Source organism: Amblyomma maculatum, chromosome 1 (genome assembly GCF_055883805.1).
Source record: "Amblyomma maculatum isolate TAMU_Amacu chromosome 1, ASM5588380v1, whole genome shotgun sequence".
In the NCBI taxonomy this organism is placed as follows: Eukaryota; Metazoa; Arthropoda; class Arachnida; order Ixodida; family Ixodidae; genus Amblyomma; species Amblyomma maculatum.
In genome coordinates, this window is record NC_139344.1 from 251,569,363 (window position 1) to 251,588,141 (window position 18,779).

Consider the following 18,779-nt stretch of genomic DNA (forward strand, 5'->3'; position numbering starts at 1 on the left):
GTTGGGGTCGCTATGTACGCAAGCACGAAAAAGCTATAACAGATGAAAACTGAAAATGAAATCGAGAAAGTTAGAAGCCATCGAAAAAAAATTCGACATATATGTGAACGTTTATTAAATAGAAAAATAACCGGAATTTATATGAAATCAGACAGGCAGTTCCTTGCCTCGATGGCTTCAAACGTGTAGCTTATCTACCACGCCGTCGTCATGCTTCCATCCCGTGGCTTCGATCACTTCGAGGATCTTGGTTCGCTAAAGATTACTAAGTCCTGGCATGCGTCGCGCAGGCGCCAGATTTTGCGGGTTCTTTCAACATGGCTCCCTCTTCCTTCATTGCGTCACAAATGCCTTCGATCTGGGTTGAATCGCTGGCACTGGCACAACCTTCGTCGACAGCGCTGCTGATTTCAGGATGTCAACGACACTTGCAGGGGGTAGTGGCGGAACGTCTGAACTCGAGCAGGACAGCATAAGTCGTGGACGCTCGAGCCTGCGCGTTCCTTGCCGACTCTTTGCAGTCGTCATCCTGGAACATCAGGGCAAACACACTTGAACACCGAGGCGCAACTGATTGCGTCGGGCACATGTGTCCGCAGCACATGCCGGCCTCGAAATATGAAAAACAAACAGTATAGTACAGTAACGTAACCTCGTGAAGTGGTGTAAGAGACGAACGGTCCTTATGTGAATGAACCCGTACTGATTTCGATACTTAAGTGTACACACCTTGGGCGCAACGAGGCAGTTCGTCTCCTTCTCCTTGGTGAGGTAGACGTTTCTGTACTTGACCTTGCCCAGCGGCTTGCCAATCTCAAAATTATCCATCCTCCAGATTTTGGCATCTTCGTCAGTGCTGCTATAAAAAACAAAAAAAAAATGAATGATTCAGCAAAACACTCGCAAAACGCAGAAAGCAAAACAAAAACGCTGCCTTTCTGATCTTCATCGTTGGATTGTTCGCACAACGCATCGCTTTTTCTGTGCTCATCATTCGATGCGAACACTTTTGGATGAGAGGGATTTCATACACGCAAGCATCAGGAGTGCATATAACGTGTGAGATCACACGATACGTACGAGAAGGCGTGATAGCGGGGCGCCTGTAGGTCCTGTTTTTACTTGCCATCGCAAGGAAGAGCAGCCTTCGGGATGTTGCTCGTGTGAATGCGTGTGGCGTGCTGGCCTTCGCACGACGGATGAGGTCCCTGCTGGCCATCCCGGTCCTGGTAACGGAAGCCTGAATGGTTGTGGACTTCACGGACGTGTACTTGACGTCCACGAACGCGGGCCAGAGCCGCACATTGGGAAATAGTTGCTGCCCAAAAAAAGCCATGGCCGCCGTTCGAACATGGCCTCATTCGAGCAACGTCAGTTTAGTGCTAACGTCAGCGTCAACTTGCCTAGTAGCGCCACCACTACGCAGGATGCGTCAAATTGTCCAGTTTAAAATACGCGTAATGCATCTGAATATGAAGATTATTGATGGAAACATGATTTTTTGGTTTATTAAATTAAAATAATTTTGAATGATCCTTGTATTCTCGTCGTGATTGTTCTTTTGAAAAACGTGTGCTGCTCATTGTTGTGACACTTCTTTTCTTTCTCGGTCCATACTCGCGCGATATAATTGGTTGGATTAGTCGCCTGTCAAGCCGATCAACCTTATTGCTCTTAGGTTTCGGTTAATTTTGCTTCGTTCTATTGGTTACTTTTCATCGCATATAAGGTTTCACGTTTGAAGTGTAATTAGAACTTACACTTCTACAATGCATATCATTTATTCGTAAAACTTTACTTTTTTTTTTACTGTTACAAAGTCCTTCGCGCGAGCTCGTCTGGACTGTTCAGAAACGCCATCTTTGTCCTCGTGTCAAGAATACTGTGAAGTAGCGGCTTCGTGAATAATGTCGCATACATATATAAAAGTACCTAGGCTTCGCTGCACTGCGAGCTTTTTTACGTCAAATACCATCGAGCGCACTGGTAGAGCATGGGGATCACTTTTTTCCCGGTCTGTCGTAAATTGTGCATAAACCACATTTCAAAAAGATTTATTGCTCTTCCCATAAAACGAAGTCACAGAGCAGGCCGCCAGCCGCTTTCCGTCTCCCTCTTTGTTTCCGGAACTCACGGCTCGCGCTACCAAACAGGAAATTTTTACGGTCAACACTGTGCTCACTCCAGCTGAAAACAGAGTTGTTATAAGGTAGTAAAGAGGAAGAACAGAAATACAGGTATCGCTGCCACAGCCAAAACGGCCGAGACTCGCAACTACAAATCACGTGACGCGCTAGGGATCCCGGAGGCTGACAAATGCGAATTACGTTGCCCGTTTGAATGCGGTAGTAGGTTTTGTCTCAAATATGATAACATGCTTTTATCGTATGTAAACGACGGCGAAAAGACAACACAAATGTTGCAAGGCAAATGCAAAAATATACTTGGAGGCGCCACAGTCGCCTACTTCAGTTTCGGTTATGTTCCGGCTCAGGCATTTCGTGCGTGCTTGGATAGTTTCGTTTCGGACCTGCGGCGCCTGAAATACGAGCTTGGAGCAGCAGATGAGCCTGGCTCGTTCACATTGAGCATTCGGAGGCGCGAGCGAGCGAAATCCGCTGCCGCCGACACGCTCCTTCGTTCACACTTCTGAACCAACATATCGCCGCCGCCGCTTCGACTGCGAGCTCCCGTTAACCCTTACCTGACCACTCGACTGCAGCTACGTACGCAGCGGCTAAGTGCCGAATGACAACCGCATTATCATCCAATTATTCAATCATGGCACATCTGACCCACATACTGTGGCAACAAGAGCTCCAACGTGCTATTTGCAGACATCGCGTGCGCTTCCCGCAGCAGCCGGTAGGTGGCTTTCAGTGGCGCCACTACTAGGGAGCCTACATGCTGCGCCGCCTGTAGCCCTTACACGTGGTGCACGGGGCGTATAGTTTGCCTCTACGTACTCTTAAATACGTAGCTTTAACAGTTACTTAAGTTTGGGTACACGCGCCGACACTGCGAATTTTCATGCTATCGTTCCCTTGCAAGGCATCTGCGCGCCAGAAGAAGACAATAAAATTTCAGGCTGTTTTGTTTTAGATAACAGTCACAGAATTCTGATTTTTTTTGCAGAAATGCTTTATTAATTCATTTGGGTATTGTTTTTCTATCTTTAGTTTTGGTTTCGATTTCGTTGGCTGGGACGTAGTAGGCGCGAACGATATCACCATGAAAGGTATGTGAAACCACATGCAGAAGCGTACTTTCCTAAAGCAGTACAGCGTTTAAAAAAAGTAAGGAGCACTGCAGAATCTGCATTGGAGTAATATGAAAGTATGGTTGCTGCTGTTGGTTGCTTTTAGTTGCTTAATTCACTTCTTGCTTACCCATTTTAGTCTTCGTTACTTTCAAATTGCGCGCCAATCTCTTCCTATGCCATTTTTCGGCTCTACTCCCGGTTGCGTGACGTCACATCCTTGACATTACCCTAATTGACTGCCCTAATTAACTACTGTAGTTTTCGGTACTTTCAAATTGCGCGCCAATTCCTTCCTATGCCTTTTTTTTTTTTGCTCGACTGCAGGTTGCGTGACGTCACCATAATTGACTGATTTAACTATTTTTGTACTTGATACATTCAAATGTGGCGCCAAGCCAATGGCTACGAGACCATTTTCGCCTTCTACATTTTTGCCCCCAATTAAATACATAACTTATTGGCCTAATTAAATTTTTGGACACATTACGTCACTCTCTATCGATTGACACCACTCATTAACCTCTACCACTTTTCAATTACAGCTGCTCCAGACACGAATTTGCTGAAGTGGTTTGCGGGCAGAAATCTGTGAACATAGCAAAGTAATGATTTCGCATTAAAAAAATATAAACCTAGGGGCTCTTGTTCAAGCTACCAGTGGCGGCCTTACGGAATGTACTCGCGAAACGTGTACAAGAGTGCCTAGAACACACACACACACACACACACACACACACACACACACACACACACACACACACACACACACACACACACACACACACACACACACACACACACACACACACACACACACACACACACACACACACACACACACACACACACCCCAGGTGGTCGAAATTTCTGGAGTCCTCCACTACGGCGCCTCTCATAGCCTTAGTTGCTTTGGGACGCTAAACCCCACAAACCAACCCCCCCCTCCCCCCCCACACACACTATTCACATTCGAGTTGTAGAGTATAGGTTTCTAGGATCGAGTGGCGTTGGGGTCGCTATGTACGCAAGCACGAAAAAGCTATAACAGATGAAAACTGAAAATGAAATCGAGAAAGATAGAAGCCATCGAAAAAAAATTCGACATATTTGTGAACGTTTATTAAATAGAAAAATAACCGGAATTTATATGAAATCAGACAGGCAGTTCCTTGCCTCGATGGCTTCAAACGTGTAGCTTATCTACCACGCCGTCGTCATGCTTCCATCCCGTGGCTTCGATCACTTCGAGGATCTTGGTTCGCTAAAGATTACCAAGTCCTGGCATGCGTCGCGCAGGCGCCAGATTTTGCAGGATCTTTCAACATGGCTCCCTCTTCCTTCATTGCGTTACAAATGCCTTCGATCTGGGTTGAATCGCTGGCACTGGCACAACCTTCGTCGACAGCTCTGCTGATTTCAGGATGTCAACGACACTTGCAGGGGGTAGTGGCGGAACGTCTGAACTCGAGCAGGACAGCATAAGTCGTGGACGCTCGAGCCTGCGCGTTCCTTGCCGACTGTTTGCAGTCGTCATCCTGGAACATCAGGGCAAACACACTTGAACACCGAGGCGCAACTGATTGCGTCGGGCCACATGTGTCCGCAGCACATGCCGGCCTCGAAATATGAAAAACAAACAGTATAGTACAGTAACGTAACCTCGTGAAGTGGTGTAAGAGACGAACGGTCCTTATGTGAATGAACCCGTACTGATTTCGACACTTAAGTGTACACACCTTGGGCACAACGAGGCAGTTCGTCTCCTTCTCCTTGGTGAGGTAGACGTTTCTGTACTTGACCTTGCCCAGCGGCTTGCCAATCTCAAAATTATCCATCTTCCAGATTTTGGCATCTTCGTCAGTGCTGCTATAAAAAAAAAAAAAAATGAATGATTCAGCAAAACACTCGCAAAACGCAGAAAGCAAAACAAAAACGCTGCCTTTCTGATCTTCATCGTTGGATTGTTCGCACAACGCATCGCTTTTTCTGTGCTCATCATTCGATGCGAACACTTTTGGATGAGAGGGATTTCATACACGCAAGCATCAGGAGTGCATATAACGTGTGAGATCACACGATACGTACGAGAAGGCGTGATAGCGGGGCGCCTGTAGGTCCTGTTTTTACTTGCCATCGCAAGGAAGAGCAGCCTTCGGGATGTTGCTCGTGTGAATGCGTGTGGCGTGCTGGCCTTCGCACGACGGATGAGGTCCCTGCTGGCCATCCCGGTCCTGGTAACGGAAGCCTGAATGGTTGTGGACTTCACGGACGTGTACTTGACGTCCACGAACGCGGGCCAGAGCCGCACATTGGGAAATAGTTGCTGCCCAAAAAAAGCCATGGCCGCCGTTCGAACATGGCCTCATTCGAGCAACGTCAGTTTAGTGCTAACGTCAGCGTCAACTTGCCTAGTAGCGCCACCACTACGCAGGATACGTCAAATTGTCCAGTTTAAAATACGCGTAATGCATCTGAATATGAAGATTATTGATGGAAACATGATTTTTTGGTTTATTAAATTAAAATAATTTTGAATGATCCTTGTATTCTCGTCGTGATTGTTCTTTTGAAAAACGTGTGCTGCTCATTGTTGTGACACTTTTTTTCTTTCTCGGTCCATACTCGCGCGATATAATTGGTTGGATTAGTCGCCTGTCAAGCCGATCAACCTTATTGCTCTTATGTTTCGGTTAATTTTGCTTCGTTCTATTGGTTACTTTTCATCGCATATAAGGTTTCACGTTTGAAGTGTAATTAGAACTTACACTTCTACAATGCATATCATTTATTCGTAAAACTTTACTTTTTTTTTTTTTTACTGTTACAAAGTCCTTCGCGCGAGCTCGTCTGGACTGTTCAGAAACGCCATCTTTGTCCTCGTGTCAAGAATACTGTGAAGTAGCGGCTTCGTGAATAATGTCGCATACATATATAAAAGTACCTAGGCTTCGCTGTACTGCGAGCTTTTTTACGTCAAATACCATCGAGCGCACTGGTAGAGCATGGGGATCACTTTTTTCCCGGTCTGTCGTAAATTGTGCATAAACCACATTTCAAAAAGATTTATTGCTCTTCCCATAAAACGAAGTCACAGAGCAGGCCGCCAGCCGCTTTCCGTCTCCCTCTTTGTTTCCGGAACTCACGGCTCGCGCTACCAAACAGGAAATTTTTACGGTCAACACTGTGCTTACTCCAGCTGAAAACAGAGTTGTTATAAGGTAGTAAAGAGGAAGAACAGAAATACAGGTATCGCTGCCACAGCCAAAACGGCCGAGACTCGCAACTACAAATCACGTGACGCGCTAGGGATCCCGGAGGCTGACAAATGCGAATTACGTTGCCCGTTTGAATGCGGTAGTAGGTTTTGTCTCAAATATGATAACATGCTTTTATCGTATGTAAACGACGGCGAAAAGACAACACAAATGTTGCAAGGCAAATGCAAAAATATACTTGGAGGCGCCACAGTCGCCTACTTCAGTTTCGGTTATGTTCCGGCTCAGGCATTTCGTGCGTGCTTGGATAGTTTCGTTTCGGACCTGCGGCGCCTGAAATACGAGCTTGGAGCAGCAGATGAGCCTGGCTCGTTCACATTGAGCATTCGGAGGCGCGAGCGAGCGAAATCCGCTGCCGCCGACACGCTCCTTCGTTCACACTTCTGAACCAACATATCGCCGCCGCCGCTTCGACTGCGAGCTCCCGTTAACCCTAACCTGACCACTCGACTGCAGCTACGTACGCCACGGCTAAGTGCCGAATGACAACCGCATTATCATCCAATTATTCAATCATGGCACATCTGACCCACATACTGTGGCAACAAGAGCTCCAACGTGCTATTTGCAGACATCGTAAACAAACGAGGCATACTTGCCGCTCATACCAAGGAGAGCGTCGATCTTATTCCAAATGTCATTGTTCCTCTATTGCATCCTTGCCTATTGCGCTGGTCATCCGGCGAAAAAAGGGCCTCGGATAAAAAGTAAGAAACAACGAAGCACCACAAATACATTAAAAAAGGTAAAAAGTGCAGCGAGATATGCTTCTCTAAGCACGAACGCCAACCAGACACACCGCCGCTCAACAGGCCAAAGACCTTCAGGCTTTATTGCAGCCCAAATATATAACCGGGGAAGCAGTGGTGCTACCTGGCGTAACTCGCACACACTACATTCCCCTTTGTTTAAGAAGGAAGTATTCACAATACAGCACCGCACAAGTCCAGTCTTTTTAGGTACGTGGTGTTCATCCTTTGCGTACCTGAAAAGACAACGTTATTAAAAAAAAAAAAAGTCCAGTCTTTTCGGCATTCACACACACCACATCTCCCCTTGTTTTAGAAGGAACAGTAGAACCACCCAACCAGCCTCACAAGTCCAGTCTTTTTGGCCTCCGGATTATTCTCCCAAACCGGGACACACGAATGGGTGAAGTAGGTTGTGACTTGATTGAAGCAGACGAAGTCGAGGTGGTGGGCCCTGCAGTATTGGACTCGCTACCGGATGGCTCCGTTTCGGGGAGCTCCTCTCTGGCGACAGGTTCGGCAGGGCCGTTCGACCCTGAGGAGTTGGTCATTGGGACAAGGTGCAGGCGATTACGCTGGAGGACACCCTTCAGGGTCTCCACGACGTACAACCGGGGGCACTGGGCTGGTCCCAGAACCATCGCAGGGCTATTTACGTCCCGCACCTAGACTTGCTCACCAGTCCGAAGTGGGCGCTGTACTTGGGCTGCATGCCTCCGGTTAAAGTCCCGTGCCTGCGTCCTCCGATTAAGTCGATCTCGCTGGTTAAAAGAATGCGACGAGGGCCAGCCTGGCTCGAGTTGCCGTGCTATCTTGGGAACTCTCATCTGTAGGCGTCTGCCCATGAGAAGTTGTGCAGGACTCACACCGTTGATGCCAGGAATGTCCCTGTAGGCCAGCAGAGCCAGGAAAGGATCGTTGGCTTTATGCAGTAGGTTTTTGACGGTTTGCACCATCTTCTCCACCTCCCCTTTGGACTGCGGATAACATGGGCTGCTGGTGACATGCCTGAAGCCATAAGCCTGCGCAAAAGCAAAGAAGTCATTGCATGCAAACTGTGCACCGTTGTCGCTGCGGACGACGTTTGGAATGCCGTGGCGTGCAAAGACGCTCTTAATAGCTGCGATGACTGCCAGTGCTGTTGTAGAACGCAGACTGATGACTTCTGGGAAGCATGACCTGTAGTCGACCAGCAGCACATAATCGTGACCATTCAGATGTAAAAAGGTCTACTCCTACTTCCTGCCAGGGAAGACTTGGTCTGTGAGGGTAACATCGGTTCTGCGCGTTGAACGCGTGTTTCAGCGCACTTGGCGCAGTTAGAGACGAGCGTTTCTATGTGACTGTTTATTCCAGCCCACCATACTGACGCTCGAGCAATAGCTTTGCAACGGTTAATACCCTGATGCCCGTCGTGAATGAGGTCAAGCATGGAACGCTGAAGAGCCAAATGCACAAAAATGCGAACTCCCTTCAGAAGAAGCCCTTCGCAAACACTGAGGTCCGCCTGATGCTGCCAATACTTTTTAACGTGAAGAGGCAGCCTTGACTGCCTGGGGCAGCCTTTAGTGCAGTATTTAAGCAGAAGGTTTCTTGACGAAGCTCTTCTTGACGTGTAGAGACGAAGTCTGGGAATGAGCGAAGAATCCCTTCCCCAAAGAGCTCAACTTGATCTGCTTGCCTTGGCAGTGAACCATCCACTAGTGCCCGTGAGAGCGTGTCAGCAGTAGCTAACAACTTGCCGGGTGCATAGAGTTCTTGGTACTGGAAGCGCATCAGCTTCATTCGAAAACGCTGTATCCGTGGAGGCAGTAAGTCAATATCCATAGATCCCATGAGCGCCAGAAGCGGCTGGAGATCAGTCTCCAGGAAAAAGTTTAGTCCACGGACATATTCCTCAAAACGAAGCACTCCCCAGCTTGCCGCCAAAGCCTCCTTCTCAGTCTGGCTGTAATGGCGTTCCGTTGAAGTCAGTGAACGCGACGCGAAGGCAACTGGACGACGCTCACCGGAAGGCTGCTCTTGTAGTAATACGGCACCAAGACCGAAGGAGCTGGCATCAGCTGATACTGTCATCTTGTACGCAGTGTTGTACCGAGCAACACAAAGGTCCGAGCAGAGCAGTTCCTTGAGCTTGGTAAAGGCAGACTGTTGAGCGTGGCCCCAAGTCCACTCAGACTCCTTCAGCAGCAAACTTCGGATCGGCGCTGTCGTTTCCGATACGTGAGGCAAAAAGCGTCCGATGTGGTTAACAAGGCCCAGAAGTCTACGGACAACTGTGACGTCTTGCGGCGCCGGCATCGTTTTTACTGCAGCGACCTTGTCTGGGTCAGGGAGAGATTCCCTCAGCGCTAACAATAACACCCAGAAACTTGACAACTGCTGGCTGCGAAAGTGCACTTCTTGTGGTTTAAAGTGACCCCCGCTTTTGTTACCCGATTGAGAACTTCCTGTAATCGACGGTCGGGCTCTGCACGCGTCTTGCCAAAGATGAGAATATCATCGATCATGTTCACAACACACGACAGGCCTTCCAGGATACGGGACATCTGTCGCTGGAAGTACTCCGGTGCAGTCGCGATCCCAAACGGGAGCCGGAGGAAACAGTAACGCCCGAATGGAGTTACGAACGTTGTGTACTCTTGCGACTCGGGAGACAGCTTGACCTGGTAGAAGCTCGACGTGGCATCCAACTCTGAGAAAACAGTGACATCCCCCAGCTGACCAAGGCATTGGTCGACCGTGGGCAACATATGGCGTTCCCGCAAAATGACGTTGTTGAGGCGGGTTAGATCCACGCAAAGCCTGAGGCCGCCGGTAGCCTTCGGAACCCACAACCAGTCCAGCGCACCAGTCCGTAGGTGTGTCGACGCGACGAATAACGCCATCCCCTCCCATCTTGTCCAGCTCCTGCTTGACCGCGTCCCGAAGAGGTAGCGGCAGGCGCCTGGGAACGCTTAATGAGAATGGCGTAGCGTCTGGTTTCAGTCGGACAGTGTAGGCCTCTGGAAGCGTTCCAAGTCCTTCAAAAAGACTAGCTTCCAGAAGAAACTGCCCGGACGCTTCTGAAACTTGGTCTAGAAACTATTGCAGACGCCCAAGTGCTGTATCGCCGGTAGCCCTATGTCACGAAATCGGCGCACATTTTTATCAAGCCGGCGCGGCGCGAGGCCCGTGCAGCGCCGCATCGAAATTTCTACAAGGTTCCAGAAAAGCCTCCTTCCACGCGCGAGAGAGCGCGTAGCTTGGTGCGCGTCGCCGTCAACCTCTTTCTCATCACCCGGCGATGAGGGTGACTCATCAGTCTGGAAAAAGCCAGCTGTCTCCAGAACCTTCGGCGGTGCCTGACCAATGACGACGCGCGGCTCGATGGGAGGAAAAAGGGAGCACTCTAACCAGTGAAGCTAAGTGTGCGCGCACGCTAGCCTTGGCGCGTGTCAACAGACAGACGCGGTGCGCCCTATTTATTGAGGCCGCGCCGCTTGTGTATTCAGTCAGTCAGTCAGTCAGTGATTGCAGCGTGTTCGCTAGAGGTTCGGCTGGACTCCCAGGGATCACCCGCTGCTGGCAAGCCCACGGACCTGCGAGGGAGCGGCGCTCGTCTTGCATGGCGGCCACATCGTGACTCTCGAGGCGTCGGACTGCAACAGTGCCCGGTGAACAATTTGGTGTTTGTTTATGCGACTCTCTCGTGTTTGATATGTGTTGTAAAGCCTATATGTTATTGAATACCCCTGAAACTGCATGCTTAGCGTTTGTTTTTCTGTGAACCTCTCGTCTGTGCAATTTTAGTGTTTGTGTATTCCTCTGTATCGTCTCTTGCTGTGTATAAAGTGTGTTTTGTTTGTTACTTCTGACTCCGACCCTCACTCTGGCTTGAACCGGCGACAGCTGGGCACCAAACGGCCACCCCCTTCTGTCACTACAAGGTAGTTGAATTCCGGCTGAGCTTGCCACGCAGGTCGAGGACATCTCCTTTGCGACCGGAACAGCTACCCCCACTCACTCTAAGGGTGTCTGGGAGTGTGCGCACCGTTAAGGGCGCATCGTTGATAATCATTCTAATTATTAACGGGTGACACCCTAGCAGAGGAACTGTGCATGCTGCTAAAACATAGAGACGCTCTTTGACAGACTTGCCGTGCCACGTCAAAGTAGCCTTATAAGTTCCCACAACCGGCAGCACATTGTTACGGGGCCCTTCAACTCCCCCTCTGGGTCCTGAAGCTTGGCAGGATGCCAGGGAACACATCCGGAACAACTGAAACTTCGGCGCAGGTGTCCACCCTGAATGACAGGGCGCGTCGGTCGACGAGCACCTCAATGAACTTCGCGTTCTGGCGACGGCCTTCCGCAACTGCGTGAAGCTCCACCGAACTAGCTGAACGTTTCCACGTGTTTCCCGCTTTTCTTTTTCTTCATGAAGACAACTTCAAAATGACCATTCAAGCACGGCGAGCTGGACAGTCCGAACGAGGATGCGAGGCCGCAGAATAAGCAAGGATGGGTAGGCTTATCAACATATCATAGCTTCCCTTTTCGCATGCGCGTTGCGTCGACAGCACGGTGTAAGAATATTTAGGTGGGGACACAGCACGGGCGAGGCACTGGACGCAAGTTTCCAGATAAAGTACCAGCCACGCTCCTCCGAACCGGGCCGCTGATCGCAGCGTCAGCGTGGATGTAGCGGTGAATCTTCACTGGAAGAAAAAAACACATACATCGACGACGCCGTTGAGATAGCAACCTGCTGATATCGCGCGGCGCGTTTCTCCTGCGTGAGCCGTTTGCGTGGCCCGAACTGTTTCCCCGTCGTCGCCAGAAACATCACCGTAGCACTTTATTTTTAAGCCGTGCCCACTGCATCACTGCACAAGTAAAGTCCAGAATAATTTATTGGCTTATCAATACTAATGACGTAATTTATTCCTAACAACGAAGTGAAGAAAAGGTTGAAGTTGCCCTTTATGTTTAAATATCGGGGAGTGAGTACTACATTACTCAACCATTAAGTCATCGTTATTGAATTGAAGGCGCCGGGGAAGCAGTTTTCTCACTTTGGATAGCGTAAATAGAGCAGGGAAAGCGAATATCGCGTTCGGTTGAGCGAATGGGAAAAAAATATAAAAATTCATAGGGTATTCGTAACCACTTAATGAAGGAAATGCAACAGCGCGCCCCGTACCGCTTCGTGCAAACTGAGCGGAAGAATGGATTAAGCAAGCGAAGAAAAGTACGGGCGAGTTAAGTGTACGAAAACCGGAACAAACGCTGCCGTGATTTAAGGCTTTTTTTGCCTCAAGCAAGCTCAACTGTCTTTAATATTTGCACGAATCCCGACTGCACGAACAACTGCACGATCTATCTATCTATTTATGTTCATCAACTGAATTATATGCGGCTTTGGCACACCACATCATATTACTGTTCGCCAACCTCTAATGTAGATTCAAAAAAAGCTGTTAACCTTAATTTCACCTCTATTGTTTTGTATTGAATAAATTATACTCGGCGTTCTTTTTCCATTGTTGTGACATTCTCTTCCCCTCTGTACTGTACCCAATACCCTGAGGATAAAAGAATAAGGGAAAGGAAAAAAGAAGCTAACAGAAATAATGGTAAAAAGGAAGTGAGAGGGGGGGGGGGGGGGGGGGGGGGGCAATTCAGTGGGAGCTGGCAGAATCCAATTAGAGGACCTCTAATTTAGGGAAGGAATAAAGTAAGGAGCAAACTAAGGATAAGCGGGCACACTGATGGGCGAACAAAAGATGCAAAGTCAAAGAAGAAATGAAATGACCGAAGGTTAATGCTTTGTTGTCAAAGTGCCGCCGCTTGTGCGTGCACCAGGTTCAAACTCCGCGCGAAACATTATTCGCCTTCTGCGCTTTTATGTAAGCATTCACGAAGCCACAGATTGATAAAACTGCGCTGACTTATGGTCCTAGACAAGAACAACGCGGCAAAAATATTTTTCTCTCATCATCGGCCACAGTTTACGAGAAAATGGCTCTCAAAAAGCGTGTATTCACCATAGAAAAGCATTGCCTCCCACTACGTCACAGGCCGCTGAGTGAACTGCCATCTCGTACGGCTTAGACTAACTAGGGGACTTTATCTGGAACCGGCGCGTATACGCTGTGTCCCCACCTATATCTCTTGCACCGTGGTCGACAGCGAGCGAAGACGATTCTTCTGAGTCATGAATTTTGCGTTCGTTATCAGTGTCTTCATGCTGACGCTCTTGAATTATACGTCTTGCAAACTTAACTTCGGACTTCGACAAAGTAGGTCTGAAAGCTTCCAAGAAAGCGGTCCAATAAACCGACGACAAACCGGTCGCGCACAAGCCAATCTTCAGTAGCTGACTACGAGTTGTTGCAGCGCTTCACCATGGTACGAAGTGCGGTGAAAAATGAATCAATGGTCTCACCCGGTTGCTGCGTCCGGCAATGAAAACGGGCAGACTCGTACAACTCGTTGAGCGGGTGGACGAAATGGTCTGTGAACGCCTTCTTGACAGCTGACGTCATCGGCGTCGGCCTCTGCCAGCGTCGTTGGCACAGTAAAAGAGCTAGCGAAGACTCTAGTCAACCTTGTGCAGAAACTTGAGTCTGCAACTACTTTCATTAGAGCTGACATCAGAACTGTTGCAGCTGATAACAAGGTTGCGCTCAGCGAACTACAAGAAGTTAAGGATTCCATGACACACGTGAACTCGGTTTTTGAAGGCTTGCGTGTAGACGTACAGAATGTTGTGCAGGACCTGACAGCTGTCAAGAATGAGCAGGCAGAGCACCGGAAGGAGACTTTGCGACTACGTAAAGAACTAAGTGAAACGCGAAGGGAGGTAGTCGAATTGAAACAGTATTCTCGTCGAAACAACATTGAAATCAAAGGTGTGCCGCAGTGCGCTGAAGAATCACTACCTGACATGATGCTTCAGATAGCGAGTCACCTAAATGCTGATCTTAAAGCAGAGGATATCGATGTCATTCATCGCGTTCCTACCAAAAAGAAAGATCAATCAAACATTGTCGTGAAGTTTTTCTCTGGAACGGTTCGTGACCAGCTGGTACAAAAGGCAAGAAGACAAAGGCTCTCTACTTCAGTCTTAGGGTTCGAGGAGGGGAATCCACTCTTCCTGAATGAACACCTATGCCCGGAGTACAAGATTCTCCTTGGTAAAGCGGTACAACAGAAAAAAGACAAGGGCTGGAAGTTTGCCTGGGTGTCACAAGGCAAGATTCTAATGCGGAAAAGTGAAAACTCCCATGTTTTTCATATAGCTTGCGAAGAGGACTTAGCTGTAGCTGTCTGAAAGTGGTTTACCAATTTTATTTGATAACTTCATCTAACAATCATGGCTTTCACGGTTGAACAAGTAAACAATGTATTTACAAAAGGCTCACGCTTTTCCTTACTTCTAGCATTTGTATCTGAACACGAGTTTAAATTTGATGTTATAGCTCTATCAGAAACCTGGCTGAGAAAGGGTGATGAACTTTCTATTCCTGGATACAACTTTGTATCAAGCCCTAGAGAAGATAACCGACGTGGTGGAGGGGTGGGACTGTTAGTTAAATCTACTATATTGTTTAACATTATACCTGAATGTGGGACCAGGAATATAAATGTTGATTCACTATTCATTACATTGTCTGGAGGAATATCGGTTGGTGTCATATATAGACCCCCAAACTCTGATATGACCCAGTTTTTAGACTTCATGGAGAGTATACTGAGCGATATAGCGGACAAACCAATGGGCTCTGTTTTAATCACGGGCGACATGAACATCGACGTATCTTCTAGCATATGCAGCGACTACGCATTTTTGTTGAAATCATCTAACTATGAGAATTTAATTTCTGATCCAACAAGGATCACCGCTACATCAGCAACTGTAATTGATCACTTAATATGCAATGGTACGGACAATGTCTTAGCAGGGGTGTACAATACCACTATAACAGATCACTCGCCAATCTTCTGCCTGCTGCCCATGAATATGAACACTCCCATTCGAAACAGGTCTGCACCAATTGCGCGAATTGATTATGAACTATTGCAGGAGAAAATATACAATTTAGATTTCAACAACGTGTATCATACAAATGTACACACTGAATTTGAAAATTTTGTTGAGGCTCTTGAGTCTGCCATATCGCAATGCACATCATGCACTACCCGCACGTACGAACAACCTTTGTGCCCGTGGATGAATGAGAACATACTTGAGGCTATAAAAGAGAAGGATAAATGGTATCATAAGTGGAAGCGTCAGAAAGAAAACGTTTACTATTCAAAAAAGTTCGAATCCTCCAGAAACCATGTAGTGGCATTAATACGGATTAGAAAGAAAGAATACAACTCTATGCTAATAAAGAGAGCACAAGGAAACAGCCGGAAAATGTGGGACGTAGTCAACAATGTGATCGGTAGACAATTAAAACAGCACGTAGTTCCTGAACACATTGATGAAAACACAGTTGATAGGTTTAATAATTACTTCACATGGATGGATGGGAAAACATTTATTTCATCGGCTTTAAGTGGTTTAGTTTGCTTGCTGACCGCGCCAGATGGCCGCCAGTTGCGTCCTGTCGGCGATCTCTTCGGCACACTCAGTGACCCGAGCCTGGATGGCCGGGTCCGAGCAGCGCAGCACGGCCTCCCACTCCTCCAGAGATGGAGCTGGCAGCAAATCGGCGGGTGGCGGATAGGCCGCGCACCCCCATGTAATGTGGTCTAAAGTAGCGTCGACACCACACTCTTTGCATTCAGGATCAACCTGCTCTTTGAATATATGTGAATAAACTTTGGGGCAGGGAAAGGAGCGGGTTTGTAGCTGGCGCCAGATTATCTCCTGGGCCTTGCTTAATGAATTGTGCGGTGGAGGGAAGATGCGCCTTTCCAGGCTAAAATGGCGAGTTATATCATGGAACGAGAGCAGGCCCTCCCTCGCGCCCGCGGGAAACGAGGTGCTCACCGCCCGGCCGACGAAACCTCGGGCATATTCGTGAGCCTTCTCGTTCCCGGGATTGCCCGAGTGAGCCGGAACCCATACCAGTTCTATCGTCCTACCAGGGACTGGACGGTAGCTTTTAAGGATACTCCTGGCGGCAGCCGACAGACGGCCCCTCCCGAAATTCCGTACGGCTGTTTTGGAATCACTGACTATAACATCTGCTTCGGTAGAAGCGATAGCCAGCGCGATGGCTGCTTCCTCTGCAGCCTCGGAGGTTCTGGTGCGTACAGTAGCTGAAGCTAAGATTTTGGTAGGCGTGGGCTCACGGGCCCCAGTCACCGCACAAATCGCGAAACCGCGGTCCGTCTCGTCATATTCGGCCGCATCTACGTAAGCAACCGAATGGTTTTCTTTGTATTTGGTGTGTAATGCACGTGCGCGTGCTAGTCGCCTGCCTTCGTGGTGAATGGGGTGCATATTCTTAGGGAGGGGCTTGATAACAAGCTCTCTGTGGGTATTTGCCTGGGATCGTCCGCCATGGGTTCGGCATTGATGCCTAGCCTCAGCAAGACAAGCCTCCCGGCTTTGGTGCGCGCCAGTCTGGAGTACTGCGCTATTAAATGCGCTTCCTTGAGTTCATCAAGTGTGTTGTGCATTCCAAGAGCTAAGAGCCTATTGGTTGAGGTGTTTCTCGATAGTCCTAGTGCTGTCTTGTAAGCTTGCCGGATAAGACATTCAACCTTTTGCTTTTCGTCCTGGTAAAGGTGCAGATAGGGCAGGGTGTAGACTAGCCTGGTGATGACGAAAGCCTGAATGAGTCGACAGGTGTCGCGTTCTTTCATGCCCCTCCTCTTGTTGGCTATTTGCTTGATTAGTCTGGCAGTTTGGGTGACTGTTGTGGTCAGTTTATCTAATGTTCCTAAATTTCTGTGGTTACTCTGAATGAGCATGCCTAGGATTCTGATGGTGTCTACTTGTATGATTGGCAGTCCTTTGAGCTCTACCCTGATTGCAGGAGGCGGAGGTCTGTTCTTTCGATTGGGGCCTTCTCGAACTACAAGGAGTTCGGACTTAGAGTGTGAACATTCAAGACCAACATCGGCCCAGAGCTTGCAGCTAATATCCCTAATCTATCGTGCTCTGTTAATGACCCGCGTGTTCATGACACTTTCTTACTGCAAGCCATTGACGATTGTGAAATCACAGCAATCGTGAAAACTCTCGCCGCAAACAAGGCAACAGGACATGACGGGATTACAGTGAGAGCGTTAAAAGACAACATTCACCATCTTGCACCATTCCTGGCAACACTAATGAATCACGCAATTTACGAAGGTATTTATCCGAATATTTTGAAGATCGCTAGAGTTACACCAGTTTACAAAAAAGGGGATTGTAATGATCCAGGCAGTTACCGTCCAATCTCGGTTTTGAGTATCATTAACACTGTGTTCGAAAAACTTATCGCAAAGCAACTAAATGACTACTTGGAGAAAACTAGAATCATATCTCACTGTCAACATGGCTTCAGGAGTAACAGGTCTACATCTACAGCAGTAATGGCATTGTCTCAGGAGCTATGTTCATCTTTGCATAATAATGAAATGTCCATAGTCTTGTTCCTAGACGTAAAGAAAGCATTTGATACTGTTAATCATAACATTTTTATTCAGAAGCTAGAGCACTATGGTTTTAGGGATTCCACTCTTGATTTCTTTACTAGCTACCTTACCAACAGAAAACAATTTGTTCATCTAAAACACTTCAAATCATCTCGACAAGCTGTCTGTGCTGGAGTGCCCCAGGGGTCAGTTTTAGGCCCTGCGCTGTTTTCTATTTATGTCAACGACTTTCCTCTCTGTTTGCAGAATTCAAAAACGGTGATGTACGCTGATGACACTGCAATAGTTTTTACAGGCAAAACTCTAACTGAAATTGAGGCTAAGACACGTGATTTAAGAAACATCTCTGCATGGTTTAAGGCAAATAAAATGACATTAAATGCTGTGAAAACAAAGTACATCCTGTTTAGGTCAAGGCACAAACATATCACAGATACGCGATTACATATTTACCTCGACAATGTTTTAATCGAGCAAGTTGACACCATTAAATACCTCGGTGTAACCCTATTGATAAGAACCTTAATTGGCATGAACATATTGATAGCCTGTGTTCCAAGCTTGCTTCAGCTTGTTACATTCTATATAGAACACGGGGGCTGCTAGACATTTCTGTGCTGAAGATAATTTATTTTTCTCTTTTTCACTGCCATTTGACGTATTGCTGCGAGTCATGGGCTAGCACATACAGATCTTACATTCATCAAGTTATCTCTTTGCAGAAAAGAGCACTAAGAATATTAACATACTCTAATAGGTATCAGTCCAGTGCTCCTTTGTTCAATAGGTTACAGGTTTTGCAGTTTCCATTGTTATATGAAATGAGAATCGCAATGTTAGTAAATAACATTATACAAAATAACTACCCGCTTTCAATTAATATTTTTGTGTTGCCTATCAGGA

The 18,779-nt window shown here is 47.6% G+C and overlaps 1 protein-coding gene, 1 long non-coding RNA gene and 1 pseudogene across 7 annotated transcripts in view; all 3 read right to left on the minus strand.

Moving 5' to 3' along the window:
* Nucleotides 1–18,779, minus strand: part of LOC146206224 (aurora kinase-like) — an 880,154-nt gene that overhangs the window by 56,077 nt on the left and 805,298 nt on the right. The window contains exons 1-3 of one of the 5 annotated variants that reach the window (XM_084590854.1): nt 5,348–6,054; nt 4,999–5,125; nt 4,344–4,797 (exon numbers count right to left, since the gene is read on the minus strand). The exons of 1 other annotated variant lie outside the window; for it this stretch is intronic. In XM_084590854.1, the coding sequence (XP_084446980.1) occupies nt 4,687–4,797; nt 4,999–5,097 (210 nt within the window). In that variant the 5' untranslated portion in view covers nt 5,098–5,125; nt 5,348–6,054 and the 3' untranslated portion in view covers nt 4,344–4,686. Of the gene's footprint in view, nt 1–4,343; nt 4,798–4,998; nt 5,129–5,347; nt 6,055–18,779 lie in introns of those variants that run through there. 3 more of the 5 variants (XM_084590853.1, XM_084590851.1, XM_084590850.1) reach the window with 3 other exon arrangements.
* On the minus strand, nt 69–1,375 carry LOC146206226 (uncharacterized). Of its 2 annotated transcripts, none has more exons than XR_014703251.1 (3): nt 1,081–1,375; nt 730–856; nt 69–529 (listed from the first exon to the last, which is right to left on the minus strand). It is a non-coding gene; the product is annotated as an uncharacterized LOC146206226 (long non-coding RNA). The 2 variants fall into 2 exon arrangements; XR_014703250.1 differs by having other exon boundaries at nt 71–529; nt 730–859.
* On the minus strand, nt 6,753–10,174 carry LOC146206227 (uncharacterized; annotated as a pseudogene).